Raw genomic sequence first — 19,967 nt, forward strand, 5'->3', positions numbered from 1 at the left:
GCAGCACTGGCTCGGGGACCGAGAGCAGAGAGGTCGGTGTTAGTTATAAAGCAGCGATGCCAGCGGGAGGGCCAAGCTCACCCAAACAGGCCCCAAGGCCCAGCGCCGGGGAGGGGGCAGGCCCCAGCTCACTTTCCTGGGGCAGGGTCGGGGGTCAGAGGTGAGAATGAAGGTCCGGGAAGAGGACGGGCGGCTGGGCGCGTGTCTGGCCCTCTCTGTTGTAACTGGGACCATGTGATCCCTGAGCGGGGCCACCCAGGGGAGATGGCTCCAGGACCCACTGTCGGGGGCTCCCTGGCCCCCGGGCACCCACTTCACCCAGGCTCCTGGTTCAGCTCCCTGCCCGCCCATGGGAGGTGTGTGGGGAAGGAGACCCCCAGCTCTGGAGAGAGGTCCCGGGTCCCCGGGGCAGGGCCCCTTCCTACTCTGACAGACGCCACCTCGTCCAGGAGCAGCTGTGCGTCCTCATCCTGTGAAGTCGGCAGCGTGGAGCCCACCTGCCCCTCTCGGCGGGACCCTGGCCTCCCTGAGCACGGAGCCCACCCTCCGCACCCACCACCCAGAGAGAGAAGGTGCGCGTCATGCCAGCCCACCATGGCCGGCCTGGGCTGCCCCGGGACCCAGGGCCTGGGCCTCCCCTCAGGCCAGCGGGGCTGAGCACTTGAGGACTCCAGATGTTTCCCGGGGCACCACTGAAGACAGGGCCTTGGCTCGTGGCCAGATGTGGTCATGAGGCCTGGGCAGGAGGGCCTGGGCTGGATGGCAAGGGACGGGGGTGCTCCCCAACACCTGAGTGTGAGCGTGCTGGGCGGGCACGGGGCCCTGAGAGTTGAAAGGTGAGCACACACGTGTGCCTGTGTGCCTGAGTGTGAGTGCACGTGCAGGTGTGCACAGGCGCCTTGTGTGCGCGATGTGTCAGCACGAGCCTGTGAGGGAGCAGGGTGTGCGTGTGTGAACGGGTGTGGGTGTAAGCACACATGGGTTCGTACAGGCACGTGCGTGTGTGTGCACGTGTGAGCACAGGTGGTGGAGGGTCCGGCGACGGGAGGGATCCCGGGAGGACTTACAAAGTAAATGTCTGTGGCGGGCGCGTCCTCCTCGTCTGAGGCCTGGCTGGCGGGCTCGGAGGCCTGGCTGGCAGTTTCCACTTCGACGGCGGCAGAGGCACAGGCCGGGGACGCCCCCTCCCTGGGGACATGGGGAAGACACGGGAGTCCTGGCTGGGGGTGCTCTGGACAGCCCACGCCTTCTCCAGCCCGCACCCCAGGGCCCTCCCTGCTCCGCACCGTCCTTCATCACAGAGACCACCGACGCGGGGAGTCCAACTGCAGGGATGCATCCTGTCTGACATGGTCTAGTTCCCGCACAAAACAAACAGAGCACCCCCAAGCACTGCTGCGGCCCAGGGAACAATGTGCCCGCCCCCGAGCAGGCGGGCCCTTCCCCCTCTATTTGCTCAGGTGCACGCCCGTGGGCAGATCCCCGCCTCACCACTCAACTTGCTGGGCAGCCAGGAGGACCACGTTCTTTCTCGGAGCCTCAGTTTCCTCGTCTGTAAAGTGGGGACACATGGCACCTACCCCCGAGGGGCCAGAACCTCTTTCTTCTCTTTCCTGAGCACTTACTAGGTGCTAGGCCTGTCTGAGGGCCTTGCGTGAATGAACCCACTGAACTTCCACTGGGGAAGGGGGGATGCTGCTGCTGTCCTGTGTTACAGATGAGGAAACTGAGGCTCAGAGTGAAGGTGAGGAACATGCCCGAGGCCTCGGCTGGCGGCCATGTGACTGGTGACTAAATTTCACCTCCTGGATGAAATGATGAGTTCTGAGAAGAAAGAGCACCTGTAACCGTGCAGAACTGGTTCTCCAGTCACGTTTGAGGGCAACTTGTTTTGTGGGGCAAAGACTGAATGACATTTCCCACCGTGACACTTCAGTTAATGGCAAAAAAGCTGACAGTGGCAGGAAATGGTGCTTGTGTGTGAAATAATAGCAAAGTGCACCTGGGAATGTGTGCTAGGAGTGCTAAGTAAAGTCTCTAGAAATAGAACAGAAATTCTAAGAAGTATATAAAGCAAAAATTATGGGAAAGGCAAGAAGAACTGGATAAGGCAATTATAGAATTAAACAGCCCAAACAGACAAGAGGCAAGTAAGGATGTAAAGGAACCGATGACACCAATCAAGACACTGGACAGAAGAGGCTTGTAAAGAACTTTCCATCCTTTCACAGAGAAGACACTTTTCTCCCAAGTGTCCATGGACACTTAAAAAGTAAATTTTGGGGACTTCCCTGGTGGTGCAGTGGTGAAGAATCTGCCTGCCAACACAGGGGACACGGGTTCGAGCCCTAGTCCAGGAAGATCCCACATGCTGCAGAGCAACTAAGCCCGTGCACCACAACTACTAAGCCTTCTCTCTACAGCCCGAGAGCCACAACTACTGAGCCCGCCTGCCACAACTACTGAAGCCTGTGCGCCTGGAGCCCTTGCTCTGCAACAAAGAGAAGCCACTGCAATGAGAAGCCTACGCACCACAACGAAGAGCAGCCCCCGCTCACCACAACTAGAGAAAGCCCGCGCTCAGCAACGAAGACCCAACCCAGCCAAAAAAAAAAAAAAAAAAAAAAAAAAAAATAGCATAGATTTTTTTTTGGCTGCATTGCGTGGCATGCGGGATCTCAGTTCCCCGACCAGGGATCGAACCCCTGCCCCCTGCAGTGGAAGTGCAGAGTTTTAACCACCAGGGAATTCCCCAAAGCGTAGACTTTTTTAGGCCATTTTCTTCAGCTCAAAACCTAATAAAGTTAGAAGTAAGTACCAAAAAGGTAAACAAAAAATCTTAAACACTTGAGAGACACCCCTAAAAAGTCTTAGTCCAGGGTCTCCCCCTCAGCACTGCTGACATCGGGCAGGTCATTCTCTGCTGGGGGCCATCCTGGGCGCTGTGGGGTGTGGAGCAGCGTCCCTGGCTCCCACCATGATGCCAAGAGCACCCCCGGTCGTGACCACCAAAGATGTTCCCAGACACTGCCCACTCTCCCCTGAGGGCAAAATCACCCTCAGGTGGTCGAAAGCCCCTACCTTAATTCAAAGAGGAAATAAGAAAAAAATCACTAACCATGCACGTGCGAGTCAGTATAAAAGAACTGCTTTATGTCAAAACCCATGGGACATGGCAAAAGCAGTACTCAGAGGAAACTACATAGCCTTAAGGGCCTCATTATTTAAAAAAAAAAAAGGAATTTAAGCACTGGAAAAAAGAAACAAGTGAGAAAACAAACCAGAAGCAGCTAGAAAAAAGTCATGGGAACATATGCATATGTATGGGAACATATGTATATGTATAACTGATTCACTTTGTTATAAAGCAGAAACTAACACACCATAGTAAAGCAATTATACTCCAATAAAGATGTTAAAAAAAAAAAAAAAAAGAAGTCATTACTGGCGAGTTACAGTGAATGAGATAAAAACAAAACACAACAGGGGAAAAGGAGGTAACTAAGTCCCCAACCGGTTCTTTGAAAAGCTTGTAAGTCGCTGTCTTCTAAGCCCCAGCAAAGCTAAGAGAGCGAAGAGAGGAAGGGTGGGAGGGAACGTGACCTCAGATGACAGGGCGGCTCTGAGCCCTGGAGGAGGCGACCCTTCCCCGAGTGCAAAACCCCCGCTGCTCCTGGCATCACGCGCCCCCTGCCCCCCCCCAACGCCTCACTCCCCGGAAGCCTCATTCCCTCCCCCAGCTTGCAGACTACTTTTCCCAGCCTGCCCCGCGGCCAGCTGGCCACGTGACCACGCTCGACCAATGGGGCCAGAGCAGAACGGGAAAGCAGGAACCAGGTAACGGTACCGCAGGGACTCAGGGGCTACTCACCCCGCATCCTCCTCTTTGGGGACCACGATTTCCACGCTGCACGCGGGCTCCACCTGCACCGTGATCTGCTGCAGGTCCTCCTCCGTATGCGCCTCCTCCTGGGGCCTGGAGGCAACGGGAAGCCGCGCCTCAGTTTCCCTCCTCACTGCCCCCTCCCCCCGACCAGGAGCACCAACCGAGCTCCAGGCCAGTGCCAATTTCCAGTCCCAGTAACAAGCTGGAAGCCTCCACGAGGTGCTGTCTTCGCGCACCATCAGACCAGGGCCCTGAGCCAGCCCAGCTCGCACCTGGTCCCTCTGGCCGTCATGCCCGCCTGGGGGCTGCAAGGGTCCACCTGGGGCTATCCTGTGACTCTGGCACCAGCAGAGGCATAATGAGTGAATGGTGGCCTGGATCCCGCCCACCCCCTGGGGGCAGCTAGGCACCTGCCTGGGGCCTGGACTAGAGGTGGTTCTGGGGTTCCAGGCTGAGACCCATGGTGTAGGTGGGTCAGAACATTCCAGCATCCAGGCGTGCAGAATCTCTGATGGCAACACCAGGGAGTAAAATGGTGGCTGACGGCAGAGCAGGTAGCTGGACAGAGGGGGATGCACTTTGCACCAAAGATGTTTTGTACCATGACTTTTTTTCAACTGGCAGGAATTATCCCAAAACAACTAATTACAGAAATGCCCTCTTCATTGCAGTCCTGTTACAAGATCAAACAACTGGGAACAACCCAAGTGTCCATGGCCCATTAGAGGGACGGCAACCAGCACATGCTCCACCTGCTCAGACAGGTGACCTTCTGCTGGTAGGTAACAGAGTAAAGGGCAGTGTGCCGCCCAGAGTGCACGCTGGTCAAAATGCGAGGAGAGACAGGCCCGAATGTGTATCTGCTTGTATATTCACAGATATCTCCGGAAGGAGACAAAAAATCCGTCCGGGGGGTTGCTCCCAGAGAGGGGAGCAGGCATGGGGCAGGGGGAAACATCTTAACTATTTTCCTTTTTGTATCTCTTAGAATAAGAATATTAATAAAAAGAGAAAGAAGAACCAACAGGCAGGTGTGGGAGCAGGGTCCTCTGGGCACCCAGGTGGGAGACAGACACAAAATGACCTGAGATTCTATGCGGTTCTAGAGCCTGACTTGAATCTGTGCCCAGAAAGGAGCGGTCAGAGACGAAGGGCTCTGGGTGGGGAAAGCGGAGGAGGGACTGGGGCGGGTGGGTGGTGGCGGGGTCGGGGGGAGAGGAGAGGGCTGGGGTCTCAGCTCACCGGCCATCCTGTCCGGAGGACTGCGTGCGCCGCCTGCAGAGAGACCACAAGCAGGTGGGAGAAGTGGGGCGAGGCCCCGCCCACGCACAGCCCCCCGCGGAGGGACACGGCTGGTCTGCTCACCTGTACCGTGGCTGTTCTGATGTCTCTGAGGGGGACCGCTCCGGGATGGAGAGGGACGTGGAGGACAGGGTCGTGGCAATGGAGGCGGTGGTGGCCTCCTCAAAAGAAGGCGGTGTGCAGGGCAGGAGGTCTGGCCGGCCTGTGGCGAGGAGCGGGTGGGCACTTGCGGGGGCCTGGGAGGCCTCTGGGCTCCACCTACAACTCGGCTCACCCTCCACCACCCATGCCCCCCACTCCCACCTGCCACCCCACACTGTCGTCCCTGCCAGCTTTAAGCGGGCAGATGTGCTCCAGTTCCCCCCCCCCCCCCCCCGCATAAGGCCTTCCAGTAGCTTCCCACTGCTCTCAAACTAAAATCCGAACCCCTCCCTTCAGCCCACAGGCCTCACCTGCCCTCTCCCCCCTCCCCTCCCCTCCCCCCCCCCCCCCCCCCCCCCCCCCCCCCCCCCCCCCCCCCCCCCCCTCCTCCCCTCTCCCCCCTCCTCTCCCCCTCTCCCCCCTCCCCCTCTCCCCCCTCCTCCTCTCCCCCTCTCCCCCCTCCCCCTCTGCTCCAGACACACAGGCTCCTCGCTGTTCCTCCCACACAACAGGCTAGGCCGGGTCCCACCCCAGGGCCTCTTGCACAGGCAGCTTCTCCCTTCCTTGATGCTCTTCCACCAGCCCCTCCCTGCCTGGAATCTCTGACCCAGGGGACGGGAGGGACCTTCCAGAACATCAGGCCCAACCCCATCAAGCACTTCATCCCTCCAGGTCTCTGTGCACCTCTGATGTGAAGGGAGCCTGTCACCTCTGGGGCGTGGGTTGGGGGGGATGGGCGGGGAGGCAAATTCTATGCTCAACCCTTGCTGTGGCTCTTCCGGGGGCCCCATCCCAGCTGCTCCCCACTTCCCAGCTGCAGGGGCCCCTTCCTCCCGTTGGACTGCTGCTGTTGCTCCCTGAGCCCCTCCCTTCTCAGCCCCCCAGGGACGACGCCTGCCCCAGGGGCCCCCTTACCTCCCGGCCCGCCTGCTCACCTTCGTCCTCCAGCGTGGGGTAGCTGCGGGCCCCCCGCAGGTCGTACTGCGCGTCCTCCCGCTCGCTGGGGATCTGGCTGGCCGAGAAGGCGGCAGTGGGCCCCAGGGGCTTGACGGCCAGCAAGGCACCGCGGCCCTTCTTGGACGGCGAGGACTTGAGGGCTGCAGAGGGAGGGCAGTTAGTGCTTGGGTGGCAGCACCGAGGCCGGGCCCTGCAGCCCCCGGTGCCTCCGTTGTACAAAAGCCTGGTTGCCCCCACCCTGCCCCGCCTCCAGCCTGTCCCCCAGTGCTCTTCACTCTTGGTGGAGAAAGCCTGCCCTGCTTTCCACCCGGCTTGCCTCGGGAGGTGCCGGGAGCCCCAGGTACCTGTCCTGCCCATCAAGAGAGATGGGACGAGCTCCCGGGGACCCAGCACTCCCACCCCGGCCCCCAGAAACAGCAGCAGACCAGCAGCTGCCAACATTTACCAAGCACTATGGGGCCTCACCCACTGTGTCCCAGCCCACCCGGCCACGGCCCCGCCGCTGACATGGAAGTCAAGGGCCTGGGACAGTGGGGCTCAGCACCAAGGGTCTGGCGCCCATGCAGGCTGCACGGCCTGGGGAATGCAGCTCAGCTCTCGGGGCCCCCAAGTCCTCGTCTGCAACATCAGGGTCAGGGGAGGGGGGTAAACCCTGGGATGCCCTCTGCGCCCCGTCAGGACCTGTCACCACCCTCTCCCAGCGGCCCCTGTGACCTCTGCCCCCAGCATGGCGAGCTTAGCTCCCGCATACAGTAGGCGCTCGGTTTGCCTTAGGCACAGCCATCAGTCCCTGGAGGCTGGCGAACTCCCTGGACCACAGTGGGAACAGCGCCCTGAGAAGGTTCCAGGAAGAGGTGTGCTGGTAAAGGTTAACGACCGGCTCTCTGGGGACAGATGCTGGGTCTGTGGTATTTGCCGATTTCCATGGTGTAAACATTCCCTCCACAGTCAACTTCAGCGTAAAACTAGATGTCACAGAATGTGGAGCTGTGCCAAGAGCCAGCTGCAGGTGACTGGCACTGGCTCGCGGCCCGCACACGTCTGGCCCAGGCAGGGAGAGCGGCCCCCCAGCTGAGGGCCAGACACTGGGCCTGCCCCTTCCCGCTGCCTGCGTGGAGCCCCCATGGAGCGCAAGGCCTGGACAGTAAGGCGCACACCAAGCCCATCCCCACGCCCACAGACGCTTACTGAGCACCTACTGTGTGCCAGGTCCCGGGCTGCACGCTGGGGATGTGGAGCGACCAGAGTGAACAAGCACCCTGCCTTTTGGGGGTGGGTGAGGAGTTGGGGGGCCGATGACAGACACGTAGGGAGAAAGACCCCTTCAGGCCCCATGTGGGGTCTGGCCTGGGGTGCACCAGGGTCTGTGACTCCGGAGGTCCAGCACGGACATCGGACCTCCAGAGGCCATGGGCTAGGGCCACCACGCTCGCCCTGTGCCCTCCCCGACGATGCTCAGTTTGGCTGATGACCAGCCGCTTCCGTGTGGCAAGGTCCCGTTTCCTTGGCAACGGTGCTTCCCCACTGATTGCGTGCGTGAACACACCTCCCCCTCCTGGCTCTGTACAGATGGGGAAACTGAGGTGCGGAGGGGGCGTCACTTGCTCGAGGTTGCGCGGGAAGGATGAGGAAGAGCAGGACGGGGACTGGGCGGGCACCAGGCCCTGTGCCGTATCCCGGAGGGGCCACCCCGACTGCCCTGTTCCCTGGACCAAGTTCCCGCCTGAGGCCCAAGGCTGGCCGAACACAGGACCAGCGCTCCAGGTTTACCCTGCCCTTGATCTTCCACCCTCCTCCCTCCACGCCCCCACCCAGAGGGCCTGGGCACTCACAGGAGTTCTTCCGGAAGACCGTGTTGCTCATGAACTTGAAGAAGCGCTCGGCGTAGAAGCTGGGCCGGTGGACAGAGATGGTGTCCTGGGAAGGGAAGTAAGGGCCCGAGGGCAGGCAGGGGTGAGCGCTGCGGCCCCATGGGGGCTCCCGTGTCAGGGGCGAGATGTAACCTCTGTGGGGAGGGGACCCAAGGAGCAGGTAGGGACGGGGAAGCAGGGAGGTGGTTTCCTAATAACCACATCTGTAATTTTAACTTTTTGAACCATGTTTCAAAGAGGTAAACAGGTATCAAAATCAAGAAACCGGAAAGAATCTCTAAAGCAAGGGTCGGGGAGAGCGCGGCCCGAGGCTGCTTTGAAAGTTGGGTTGCAGGCCTGTCCCTGCGACAGAGGGAGGTTGGTGTCCTCGGGGCAGGCAGGCCCGGCGTCCTGCACTCAGGTGGGGGCGGCCCTGGCCACGCACTGCTCCTCATCTGTGCCACGGGGAGACTGGAGGCTGCCGGGCTCGCCAGGACGTAGGGACAGGATGTCCGTCAGGCAGGGAGCCCAGCACACGGTCGGGGCGCGGTACGGGCCGGGCCCCTGGACGGACACCCTTGCTGTCCCCGGGATCCAGTCTCCTCGCCTGCTATGGCACAGTCTCCCCAGCACTGCTGACAGCAGGCCGGTCGTTCTCTGGGGGCCGTCCTGGGCACTATGGGGTGTGGAGCAGCATCCCTGGTCCCCACCCACTCGATGCCAGGAGCCCCCCAGTGTGACCACCACAGATGTCCCCAGACACCGCCCGGTGTCCTCCCCCCGCTGTAACAGAACAGAACCCATCTGGACACGTGGCCTCCCACAATGAACGCTGTACTCGATCCTCGCCTGCGTGGAGGCATGGCCACATGGCCACGTGACCACGTTCTGGCCAATGGCTGGCGAGCTGAGATGAGCTGAGCTAACGGAAGTCTCTCCGCCCTGAAAGGAAGGGCGCCCCTCCCTCCAGCTGGGGCCAGGGGCAGAGGACAACGCCTGGGGGTGTGCGGCAACACACAGGAAGAACCTGGCCCCCAACACTGAGGGCCATCCTACTGGCCCCAGGTCGCTCACACCTGGATGGTTACTTCCATTGACATTTGAGGCTCCTGGGGAGTCGACTCAAATCCTCTGACGGGGGTTGCGGCCGCCCGGCTGCAACCTGGACCTTCTCAGCGCTTATTCCGGAAGCTCGCCCAGACCCTCCAAACCCTCTCTGAGTGGTGAGCGGGCTTGTTAGGACCCGGGATTTTACAGACTGCAGGCACACACAGCCCTTAGCACTTGAGTGAGAACTGGCCTGCGGGGGGCGGGGGGGCCCATGGGAGGAGAGGCCTCCGCCTGAGGGTCCACAGCTGGACCAGGGGTGCGCGGGCTGCCTTGGGCCCACAGGCAGGCTCTGTTTAGCCCCAAGGGTTGGTGCTCACAGTCTTTTACATTTTGAAGTAATTCATTGCAAATGTTCACGGGTTGGCTGCGCTCACAGGAAAACACGAATTTCAAGCTTTTCTCAAATAACTGAGCCGGTCCGTCTAAGCAGGCCCCACCCCCATGGGGCAGCAGGGGTCAGAGTTGTGCAGTATTGCCCCCGGGGCGCAGCTGGGGCCCAAGACGCCCTCCACATCACACGTTTCCAGAATGCTCTCTGCCTGGCCGGCCCCTGACTTTCCGGGTCAGCCTGTCCTTGGGAATCCTTCCCACTCAGCTTGGGGCCCCCCGACCAGCTCCAGGAAGCCTTCCTGTACCCCTCACGGATGGCTCGGACCCCTCGTTGAGGATCCTGCAGCTGCCTTGCTTCCTCGTCTCGGGCCTGACCCCTTGGCCCGTGACTGGCTCCAGAAAGGGGGACGCAGCTCTCAGCTCTTTAGCACCTGTGCCTGGCCCAGGGAGACGGTCAGTGCGTTTGTGGACAGATGGACGGAATGAATGAACAAACGATGCTCACCCCATCGTGGACGAGAGCCTTCCAGGTGTGTTCCAGCTTCTTGATGAACCTGCAGAGAAGAAAACGCGCAGGACGTCAGCCAAACCTTCGGGTCCAAGGGTTCTCTTCTGGGCAAGCCCGTCCCAGGGGACACTGGTAGTGTCTAGGGACGTTTGTGGTTGGCATGGGTGGGAGTGTTCCTGGCATCAAGGGGGTACAGGAGCCCTGGTCTAAAGGAACGAGGCCACCTCCCCTTTCCTGCCCCCTTGACCCCCCCGCCCCCCGGCTGCTGGCTGCTCCCACCACATGCTCTGGGCACGGCAGTGGAAAGGTCGTGGTGCATAGCCCCCCGTGGGGGACAGAGACCACCCTTCCTCTCTCCCACGGGCCAGACTGAGCCCGGCCCCTCGCTGCTGGAGTGAGTGCCCTGCGCCGTGACCCCCAGCTAGGCCCCGCCCGACACCGGGGCTGGGGAGAATGTTGCCTCCTCCGGGCAGCCTTCCTGGACACCTCTAGGCTGCAGGGGGAAGGAGCCCCTCCTTTGGCACACACCTCTGCCCCGGGGTGAGCGTGTGGCTGCCTGCCCCGTGCTGTCCCGCTCCCCTCGCCCCACCCAGGGCCTCTGCAGAAACCCTGGCTCGCTACTCGGAAAGCTGCCTGCTCCTGCTCCAAACGGGAGGGAGACGCCTGCAGGGGATGGGGTCAGCCCTCAGGTGAGGAAACAGGCTGCAAACGTCAGCAGTCTGATGGGCAAGAGGTGACCGGCAGGCAGAGAAGTCACCCAACGCCAAGTGGAGTTCCCGGCACGGGGTGGGCTGTGGATGGGAAAGGGGGACCGCCACAGCCACAACCTGCCTGTCATGGCTGGACTGTGTGTGATGCATGTGTGTAACTCCTTCGATAAAAAACTAACAAGTAGGGGTTTCCCTGGTGGCGCAGTGGTTGAGAATCTGCCTGCCAATGCAAGGGACACGGGTTCGAGCCCTGGCCTGGGAGGATCCCACATGCCGCGGAGCAACTAGGCCCGTGAGCCACAACCACTGAGCCTGCGCGTCTGGAGCCTGTGCTCCGCAACAAGAGAGGCCGCGACAGTGAGAGGCCTGCGCACCACGATGAAGAGTGGCCCCCGCTTGCCATAACTAGAGAAAGCTCTCACACAGAAACGAAGACCTAACACAGGCATAAAGAAATAAATTAATTAAATAAATAAATTCTTTAAAAAAAAAAAAAAACTAACAAGAGACGCTCACTGCTGTAAGCGTGCAAAGCACAAAGCATGGGTAACGGAGCTGCCTGTCACCCAAGGGCGTCTGTTCCTTCAGCTACACCACGCTCGTGTCCACACTCGAGACCACACGGCACGTGGCACCGGCTGTGAGCATTTATTTCTGGAAGTGTAGGAACCTTCCAGAGATGTTGCGCTTCCCAGCCACAGGGTGTTTCCGTCTTGCTCTGTTCAGCCCAGCACTCGGCACACGGCAGGGCCCAGAGTCAGTCAGCTGGCGACACCTCACCCACCACCCAGCCCTGCACTGGCCCTGACCTGGCCCTGACCGGGCTCTCACTGGGGAGTGGGGAGACAGGGCGGGGGTAGGCACCCACCCGTAGGACCGCAGGCTGGAGGGGGCGCGGGCTCCCACCTGGAGGACCGCAGGATAGGGGGCGGGCACCCACCTGTAGGACTGCAGGATGTCGATGATACCAATGTGTAGCAGAAGCCGCTCCCCGCGGCCATTCACAGCGGGGATCCCGCCCATCCTGGGGAAAGGGGTCGAGAGTATCAGCACCTGCAGAGCTGGCCCAGGGGTGGGCCCGCCTGTCAGGGGCACAGGCTGGAGGTGGCCTGGAGCCCCGAGCCTGTGGCCCTGGGCCTGGTCTGGGACTTGCGGGGACAGAGGTGGAGGGAGACGCAAGCAGGACTGATGGGGCCTGGGGCTTGAGGATCCACACGCTCCCTGTAGGTGGCAGCCTGGCTGGACCCTCAGAGGGTGTCCAAGCACCTGGGAACCCCATCCTGGTGAGGGGTCGAGCAGCTCTCCCGGCCAGCTCACCAAGTCAAAGCTGGAGGCCACAAGGTACAGAGGGGTCCCGGCCACGAGACCCATATGTGTGCACACCCCCCACACGTGCACACGCGGAACTTGCACACACGTGCAGGCACACGCACACATGCCCGCACGTGCACGCGCAGGCTCCCGGGCAGGACCAGGCTTCCAGGTGCAGCCTGGGGAGTTAATGGCCTCACGCAGCCCCAGGCCGAGCCTGCCCAGCGCACTTAGTGAGGTCGGACGATGCAGCAGCTGTCCTGCAGTCACTAGGGCCCCAGAGGCTCTGCCAGCCACACTCCACACCCGAGCTCACCTTCACGCCCTGCCATCTCGCCTGGTCTGGCATCAACCCTACGAACGCCAGACGGCTGAGCTCCGGGCCAGCTCGTGTCCCCCCAGCCTCAGCCCGGTCAGGGCCCTTCAGCTGGCGGCCCAGTGTGGTGGCCAGGCCGGGGTCAAGCCTCGGCCCGTCCCCCAGCCGGCTGTTGCACCCTGACGGCTACCCCCAACTCTGAGCCTCCTTTTCCCAACTGAAGACAGGGGGACGCCACCCTCCTCCTCCAGGGCCCCCTACGCCCCAAGGACTGAACAGCGTCCGGAAGTGGAGGGTGCCGCCGGTTCCCGGCATGGTCAGTGCCTGGTGATGAGGGGACAATCGTGACACCTGTCCACAGCAGCGGTTTCCATCTGGGGCGGCTCTGTCCCCATGGGACAGTGATGCTGTCTGGGGACATGTGTGGTTGTCACGACTGGAGGGCAGGGACGCTGCCCCACCCACCACAGTGCCCAGGACGCCTCAGAGAAAGTGACCCGACCCTGAACGTGAGAAGCACAGCGTGGGCGGTAGGGCTACCCCGTATGTCTGTGACCGCGCCCAAGCCCCCAGGGCAGGACCAGGTCGGCCGGGTGGGTGGGGTCGGGGGACGCACTCCTCTCTGGACCCGGTCACCCCTCACTGCCGCCTGGCATCGCCAGGGAAGGACCGTTCTCAGCCCTGCCCCTGGTGCACCCCGGGTTTGGTATCTTGCTATGAAAGGGTCCCTCATCCACAGCTGTTTCCACCTTCTCCGGGGCTGTCTTTCAACACCTTTCCAGCTTTGCTGCCTACGGTGGCGCTTTAACCCACCCTGGGGTCCAGCAGGAGGGAAGGGGACCTGTGCTTCCCACAGGGATGGCCAATGACCTCCGTCTACTGACTGACTGACCTGGACGCCCTGGTCAGAACACCTGGCCGCAGCTGTGTGTCCGCCGTCCACCCCTCAGGGCGCGGGGGGCTGGGGGATGGGTGGGCGCTGCTGTCCGGTTGACAAACCAGGAACAGGCCAGACCCTGGACTCGGTCGTATCCCTCTCGCCTTCCTCACGACTCCCCCGCCCGCTTCTCGCCTGGCAAGGGGGCCGGGGCAGCGACGAGAGCGGGAAGCCCCCGAGCCCCGCCACCTACGTGTCGTCCGTCTCAATGGCCTCCCCGCGCGCGGCCCCGCCCTGGATGGACTCCATGGCCGTGGAGTAGAGCGCCTTCTGGCCCAGCGGCCGCTTCTCATCAGCGGTGCTCTGGGCGCCCTCGGCCTGCCGCTCACGCTCCTGCTGGTCGATGTTGTGCACGCCCAGGAGCAGGCTGTAGTCCATGATCTTGAAGCTCTCCAGCACCTGCGGGGCCGGCGGTCAGGGGGAGGCGCCAGCTGCCCCCCGACCCCCACACCCCGCCCCACCTGCGTCTGTGTCCACTCAGTCCCCACAGCCAGGTGGGAGGCCCCGTCCGCATCCCACTGGGGACCCCAGCGTTGGGCCTGGGGCACAGCTTCTGACTCGAGGCCAGGCTGCCCTGGCCCTGGTTCAGGAGCCCGGTTCACTGGCCGCCACTCCTGCTCCAGGCCCCGAGGTGCAGCCCAGGACGTGGACACCCGGGCCCTGCGGGGGGTGGGCTCTTGGAAGCTGTGGGGCCCTGAGGTGTCTGGTGGATTTCTGGGGAGTCTGTGTCGAGCTTCCAAAGGGGTCTGGGAGCCGGGGTGCAGAGGGGACCCTGGAGGACCCAGGCCTGGCCTGAGCCCTGCCAGGCCTCCATATCCTCGCCTCTGAGGCCGAGGGGGCCGCGGTGGACTGCAGTTGCAAGGCCTGCAAGGAGCCTGGCAGGCCTTCTTGTTTCTTAAGAAGCACCTGCCCGTGGAGGAGGGCAGCTCGGAGCCCGCACGGCCCGATGTGAGGTGAGGGCCCTCCCTGAATACACCAGGCTGCTCCTGGGGCTTTGTTTCGGCAGCAGGAATGCAGCCTGAGGTGCGGCTGGGGCAGGGAGGGAGCGCGTATCTCGGGCTCACACCGCGTCCCCGCTTTACAGGTGGGAAAACCTGCGCTCAGAGATGGAAGCCCCGTAATCACGGCCCCGGCCCAGCCCCTCCTCACCAGGCAGTCGCGCTGCAGCGTCTTGACGAGCGCGGAGAAGGTGTCCGCGTCGAGCATGAGCCCCTCAGGCATGTCCTGGATGAAGTCCAGGTCTTTGTAGGTGGGGATGCTCTTTTCCTTCTCCTTCTTGCTGGCCCGCCGCTTGTACGTGGAGCCCTTGAGGTCGAACTTGAGGTGCATCTTGACCACGCGCGGCAGCACGTTGTTCATCACCACCACGCGGATGTTCTTCCCGCCCGACTGCACACAGTACAGCCCGTAGAACTTGGGCAGCAGCGTCCGTGGGTTCTGGTTGAGGTTCTGGGGGGGAGAGGGTCAGCGGAGATGACGCCGGGAGCTGTGCCCGCACCCTGTGCGGCACCCTGTCTGCCCCACAGATCTCAGGCCAGAGGCCACCTCCTCAGGAAGCCCACCCTGACCACCTCTCCCAGGCTCATCCCTCTCTCCACGCCCCCAGCACCCTGACTGTACAGCCAGCCAGATGAGTTCCCCATCACCCCACCTGGAAGAGCCAGGAGGATCTGTTTCTACAGAGCCAGGCCCAGCGAGAGACAGCCTTTCCATAAAGGGCCCCAGGGCATGCTCCCGAGGTGTCTGGGCCTGGCTTCCCACCAGGTCAGACCCAGGTGTCCCACCTCCCCAGCCCAAACTGGGGGGATGGCGGGCACGGCCTCCAGGCGTGCCCAGGGCAGGGGTCAGCAAACTCCGGCCCGAGGGCCAAATCCAGGCCACTTGTCTTTGTACAGTCGGGAGCTAAGAATGGTTTTACACTGTTAAAAAACTAAAAGAAAAACAGTGTCCTATGACACGTGAAAATTATGTGAAATGCTCACGTCAGTGTCCACAAAAGAAGTTTTACTGGCACTCGGCCATGGCTACTTGCTCTCGCCTTGTCTGTGGCAGCTTTCTCGCTGCAACTGCAGAGCTGAGCCGTGGAGACAGAGGCTGTCACTCACAAAGCTGAAGATGTTTAGTATCTGGCTCCTTACAGAAGTTTGCTGACCCCCTGATCTAGGGGAGCCGGGGGTCTCACCCAAGATCATACACGGCTGGGGTGGGTGGTGCACCCCACAGGGAGAGATGGGTCACAAACTGTGCAGAGCTGCCCGGGGCCTCTGCCCCCGCCCCCATCTGTGTGTGTATCAGGACCCCCGGCTACTGCGGGCCAGGAAGTCTGAGGCTCCTGCTCCCACCCCCGCCCAGCGGCCCAAATGCCAGCTGGCAGCCAGGCCCACCTCCCCAGTGCTTCTCTGAGTCACTGGCTGTTGAGACACGAGGCGCGAAGCCATGATTTCTAGGACCCAGGACTCAGGGCAGTGGGTTGGGGGGCGATGGCCAACAGGGCCCAGATGGCTGTTCCTGCTCGCCACGTGAGGGGGTCCTGCGGGTGAGGCTCAGTGACCCAGGACAGCATGTTGAGGCCTGCCTGGAGGGGATGGTGCCCAGAGTGGGTGGTGCTGGTGGTGTGGGGGGGGGGGGTGGGAGGGGCCGGTGTGGTGGGGGGACTAGTGCCCAAGGCTCCTCGGGCAGAGGGAGGAGGAGGGTGTGAGGTCAGGGACACTGGGGCTGGAAGGGCACGGCGCTCCCACCATGTAGTAGCCGGGCAGCAGCTTCTGCAGGAACTCGGCCTCCTTGTGCATCACCGTCTTGATGATGAATTCATCGTCGCTGGTGACGTAGAACAGGGAGCCGCTGGCACCGGGGTTGGACAGCTCAATGAGCGGCTCATTGCACAGCGAGTACTGAAAAGGGGGGCAGCGAGTGGGCGGGGTGCTCACCAACCCCCACCGCCCGCGGGCCCAGGGGCTGGCGGGCAACCCCGAAACTGGTCACCGTCAGCTCCATTTTACAGACAAGGCCACTGAGGCTTGGAGAGGGGGACGGTCTCGCCCAAGGCCACACAGCAAGGATTTGAGCCCGGGTTAAGCCTGCAGCCTCAGTGCTGACCCACTAGAGTGTGTTCCCTCTCCTGTGAGGGACAGACACCTGGCCATATGGGGAGCCGACACACCTGGCCACGACTCGCCTCCCAGCCTCCCTGCAGCCACGACGGTCAGCTCTGGCCTGTGAGCCGTAAGCACAGGCTGCCGTGTGGGACTTGGGAGAGGCTTTCTAAACGGGTGGCAGGAGCTGGCGCACCTCCTGTCTGCACCCCTCTCTCCTTCCCACCTGGAACCCCGCAGCCGCACTGGACCATGTGGTGACCTTGGGGGTGGAAGCCGGGCACCGGGAACGGCAAAAACAGCAGCTGCGTGCCTGGTGAGCAGCCCCACCTGGCCCCCGGACACCCGGCCCCTCCCACCTCTCTTCCCCACCTCCTAGTCCCTGACACCCACGTTCCACCTCCGCGATCACTGCCCAACGTCCCCGCGCACCCCCTCCACACCATTAGATAGTAAGTTCTAGGGAGACAGGAATATCTATGTGATTTTGTTCACATAACAAGAGGGATCCCCAGCACATACTTCAGTGCCTGGCACAGAGTAGATGCTCAATCGTTAAGCAAATGAATGAAAAGCAAGGCCTGCAGGCCTTTTCAGCTGTCAATGAAGTACTTTTTGGGGTTGAGGCTGTCTGGGTCAGGTTTTCTGTTTCTTGCACCCCCCAAATCCTAATTAAGTACCGCTGGTATACAAAGCATGGAGGACGGGCCCCCTTTCCTATCCACAGAGAAAAGCAGGGAGACAGACATAGGACCCCACTGCCCTCGGCCCAGCTCCTGGATCCAACTATGCCTGACGCCACAGCTGCCCCTGGATGTCCAGGCCCCCGAGCCAAAGGCTACCCTGCGTCCACAAGCACTAGGTGCGGGGGTGCTCACAAGCTGAAGCCCACTTCCAGGGCTTCTCAGAGCCCACGGACAGCCAGCCCTGGATCCCACCCACCATCACCCCTTCCGGGCACAGAGCAGGACTGCACTGCCTGGCTTCTCCGGGGTGGGGTGAGGCTGTCTGACGAGCACTGGCCAGTAAACTGTGAGCACAAGTGGTGCGTCATCCCCAGGTTGGAAGATTTAAATGCTGCTGTGAGCCTTCCAGAACTCTCCCTCTGCCACGGAGACCAGACGTCTGGGGTGGGAGCTGCTTCGTCAGCCTGGCTGTGCCAGTGATGAGCACAGCCCCCAGCCAACCCAGGGCAGACACAGAGTGTGAGCAAGAAACACACCACTGTCATTTTAGGCCACACGGATGCAGGGGTCTGTTTCTTACCCAGCATAATCTGCTGAGTGCTGACTGATGCATGCTGTTCCCAGTGCTCCTGTTTCTCACGTATTACTGACTCTCAGGAGCACCAGTGGAGGCAGACTCAGGCCCAAGGGAGGAGAAGGGCCTTCCTCGGTCCCTTGACCAAAAGCCAACTGCCACTTTCTCAGTACTACCTGACACCCAAGCGTATTTCCATGTACCCCCTGGTCTGCTGGTGCCTGACTTCAGCCTTGAGAGGTGGGAGCCGGCAGTTTTATTGCCCCCACTCACTGTGATGGAGGCAGAAGCCAGCTCACACGGCAGTCAGCACAGTCAGCATATGCTAACAAGCAGCCCCCAGACAGCACTTACACTGTGTCTGCTGTGGGTCAGCTGGGGCTGTGTTCTTCGCTGTCACTCAAGGGCCCAGGCGGGGGCCACCCCGAGTGAGGCACTAACACTTCGGGCATCTCTCCTGGAGCAGTGGGGGGGACAGTCAGTCCTCCCGCCAGGGATTCTGAAGCCCAGTTTTGGCACTGGGGACACAGCAGTAAACAAAACAGGCTGAATCCTTGGCTCTTGGAGCTGACTTTCTTTTTTTTTTTTTTTTTTTAATTTATTTTATTTTTAGTTTTGGCTGTGTTGGGTCTTCTGCTGTGCGCGGGCTTTCTCTAGTTGTGGTGAGCGGGGGCTACTCTTCATTGTGGTGCACGGGCTTCTCATCGCGGTGGCTTCTCTTGTTGCGGAGCAGGGGCTCTAGGCTCGCGGGCTCAGTAGTTGTGGCGCGTGGGCTTCAGTACTTGTGGCTCATGGGCTCTAGAGCGCAGGCTCAGTAGTTGTGGCTCACGGGCCTAGTTGCTCTGCGGCATGTGGGATCTTCCTGGCCCAGGGCTCTAACCCGTGTCCCCTGCGTTGGCTGGCAGGTTCTTAACCACTGTGCCACCAGGGAAGCCCTGGAGCTGACATTCTTGTTGAAGCCAGACAGATAAATAAAGTAAAACACAGTGTGTCAGATGGTGACAAAGGGCACAGAGAAACATCCCGCGGTTGAAAGGCAGACGTGCTGGAGGCAGCTACGGTGGCCGGGGGGCCAGGAAGGGCGTCTCCCCTGAGGAGCCAACATCGAGCAAAAGAACGTGACCGAGCCCGTGCAAAGGCCCTGAGCGCGTGCAGCTGGTGGAGGACAGCACAGGGAGGAGGCCGGGGTGGGGGGCGGGTGGCAATGGGGATGGTGCAGCGGAGTTCGGTTGGGAAGGGAACCAAGGAGGCCGACCTTTATTCCGAGTGCGGGGACAGCTAGGGAGTGACATGGTGTGATCTGTGTCTTAAGAGGCGCCTCTGGACTTTGGGGGTGTGAGCCTGACGGGGTGCCCAGGTGGGCGGGGCGGGGGCTGGCCAGGGGCATCAGTGGAGGGTGAGGAGTGGCCAGATTCCGATGCATCCGACAGCAGGGTTGGCAGGACCCCAGCAGGGCTGGCCGTGGGAGCAAGAGCAGCTCAGGGAAGGCTCGTACGGGGGCGAAGGGCGTGCAGCTGCGGCCACAGCCATTGTCCATCCCCGCTCCGCCCGCAGCCACTAGCCACAAACATCCACAGCACAGAGGCCCCGCCCAGGTGCCCCGTCCTCCTCGCACTCTGCCAGGCATGGGCCCGCAGCCACCGCCGGGCACCTCTGAGCACAGACTGCAGCAAAGCACCCTGCAGGAGAGCAGGGACGTCGAGTGGAAAACCCAGCAGAAGGGATGTGTCCAGTTCTGTACAGGATAAATCTACAGGCGGAGAAAGTTCTGGAACCAGATGGCTGACAGCAGCTGCCCTGGGGAGCAGCTTGGTCGGGGCCTTGGGTCTTGGGCCTCACTGGGCACCGCTGCCGAGGGGCAGGCGGGCGACAAGTAAGGGCTCCTGAGCCAGGTAACCCACCGTCAGGACGGGGTCACGGGCAGACAACCCCCGATTCAGGAAACAGCCCGCCCCCCCCGACCATGCCCTGCTGTCCTGAGCTGAGATTAAATGACATTTAACCCCAGGAGAGCGCAGGGGTCTCACAAGGGGTGAGAGTGACTCTGCACAAGAAAACTCGGGCCTGGTGCCTGTAGCTGGGGCTGGGGCTCAGCCCGCAGGCTGAGGGGCTCCGCTTGCCCTCCACACGGCACCCATTTCCTTGCCGCATTTCCCGGCTCACTCCCTGACGGCCAACCCCAGCAGGCTCCCCGAGGCCCTGTCTGCAGCACCCCCCCACCCACCTTGGGCCCAGGATGGACACGCCTCAGGTCTGA

At 61.7% G+C, this 19,967-nt stretch overlaps 1 protein-coding gene across 5 annotated transcripts in view; it reads right to left on the bottom strand.

The window, feature by feature from the left end:
• PIP5K1C (phosphatidylinositol-4-phosphate 5-kinase type 1 gamma) overlaps positions 1-19,967 on the bottom strand; it is a 75,420-nt gene that overhangs the window by 22,015 nt on the left and 33,438 nt on the right. For all 5 annotated transcript variants that reach the window (XM_036845753.1, XM_036845756.1, XM_036845757.1 and 2 more), the window contains exons 6-16: positions 16,097-16,249; positions 14,508-14,807; positions 13,552-13,757; positions 11,735-11,818; positions 10,082-10,130; positions 8,119-8,203; positions 6,265-6,426; positions 5,252-5,390; positions 5,129-5,161; positions 3,872-3,976; positions 1,068-1,188 (exon numbers count right to left, since the gene is read on the bottom strand). In XM_036845753.1, coding sequence (XP_036701648.1) covers positions 1,068-1,188; positions 3,872-3,976; positions 5,129-5,161; positions 5,252-5,390; positions 6,265-6,426; positions 8,119-8,203; positions 10,082-10,130; positions 11,735-11,818; positions 13,552-13,757; positions 14,508-14,807; positions 16,097-16,249 — 1,437 coding nt within the window. The remainder of the gene's footprint in view (positions 1-1,067; positions 1,189-3,871; positions 3,977-5,128; positions 5,162-5,251; positions 5,391-6,264; positions 6,427-8,118; positions 8,204-10,081; positions 10,131-11,734; positions 11,819-13,551; positions 13,758-14,507; positions 14,808-16,096; positions 16,250-19,967) is intronic.

Source organism: Balaenoptera musculus, chromosome 3, assembly GCF_009873245.2.
Source record: "Balaenoptera musculus isolate JJ_BM4_2016_0621 chromosome 3, mBalMus1.pri.v3, whole genome shotgun sequence".
Classification (NCBI taxonomy): Eukaryota; Metazoa; Chordata; class Mammalia; order Artiodactyla; family Balaenopteridae; genus Balaenoptera; species Balaenoptera musculus.